This window comes from Calidris pugnax, unplaced genomic scaffold, assembly GCF_001431845.1.
Source record: "Calidris pugnax isolate Ruff unplaced genomic scaffold, ASM143184v1 scaffold470, whole genome shotgun sequence".
NCBI lineage: Eukaryota > Metazoa > Chordata > Aves > Charadriiformes > Scolopacidae > Calidris > Calidris pugnax.
In genome coordinates, this window is record NW_015092761.1 from 136167 (window position 1) to 137239 (window position 1073).

General features: G+C 54.5%; 1 protein-coding gene across 1 annotated transcript in view; it reads left to right on the forward strand.

Moving 5' to 3' along the window:
- Positions 1–805: 805 nt before the first annotated feature.
- Positions 806–1073, forward strand: part of MAP2K4 (mitogen-activated protein kinase kinase 4) — a 92051-nt gene continuing 91783 nt past the window's right edge. The window contains exon 1 of the mRNA XM_014962667.1: positions 806–954. Within this exon, the coding sequence (XP_014818153.1) occupies positions 879–954 (76 nt within the window). The 5' untranslated portion in view covers positions 806–878. The remainder of the gene's footprint in view (positions 955–1073) is intronic.

Consider the following 1073-nt stretch of genomic DNA (forward strand, 5'->3'; position numbering starts at 1 on the left):
GATACAATTCTATGATTCTATGATATTCCCCGAAGAGCAGCATTCGAGCAGAAGGCCAGGCTCCTTTTGTGCCCCAGAGACTACTGCTTGGGTCTCAGCCCATCACCCTGAGCCCACATGCAGCTGAGCAGGGAAACCAGAAAACTCTAGGATGGGAGAAGATGCTTTCCCAAGCTCAAAACACAAGAGGAAAGAAAAATCTTGGCCTTAACGTGAGGCACAATAAATAAATATGAGCTGAGTTGGTAGAGACAGAAGAAAAAATGAAGGTCAGAAAGGGAGGCAGCTCTTGCCCCAGATCTCTTTCCCCATTGTATCTGCACAAAAGGTGAGGGTTGTGAGCTTCTGGAAGCACATACAGTGCATTTTCAGGACTTGAGGTGTTTGCTCCACCACCACCTTCGCAAGAAGCATGAAGAAGCCTGGGCAAAGGAGGAGGGAGAGCCTGCATGCTGCTGTCTAGCTCTCTGTCATCAGTGGATCTCAGCTCATAAAGGAGGTCAATATTATTTCTGTTACATAGATGAGGAAATGAGGACTCTTGTAGGTGGACTCACCCAAATCATGCAGTGGGCTGGAGAGAGAGCCCACGTCTCTGGGGGACCCATTTCGCTGCTCTAATTCCTGGCACGTGCTGTCCCTACGAATAAAGGCTGTAAGTTCGCTGGAGTTAGAGGTTGGATAAGAAATAATGTGCTGGAATGAACTGCAGTGCTTAAGGGAGGAAAGAAAAAGTGGAGGAGACTGATGGTGGCAGAAGAGGATGATGCCCTGGGCATCGTGGAAACCAGAGGAGGAAGCTGTGCCGTGGGCAGGGAAGAGGTCCCGGGGAAGACATGAGAAGTTTGCAAGTAGCTGCTTGAGTGGGAGGAGAAGCCATGGGCGAAGACGAGAAACGGGATAACACAGCTCGGACCAGCTGTCGGCCCCCGGGGCCGCTCCCGGAGCTCGCAGGTGGGAGAGGCGGGGGAGCGGACCGGGCCCCCCGACCCGGGGGCTGCCGGGGCCGGGCACACCGCGGCGGGGACTCCGGGAGGGGGCTGCGGGCGAACGGAGTGGGCCATAACCCCCCC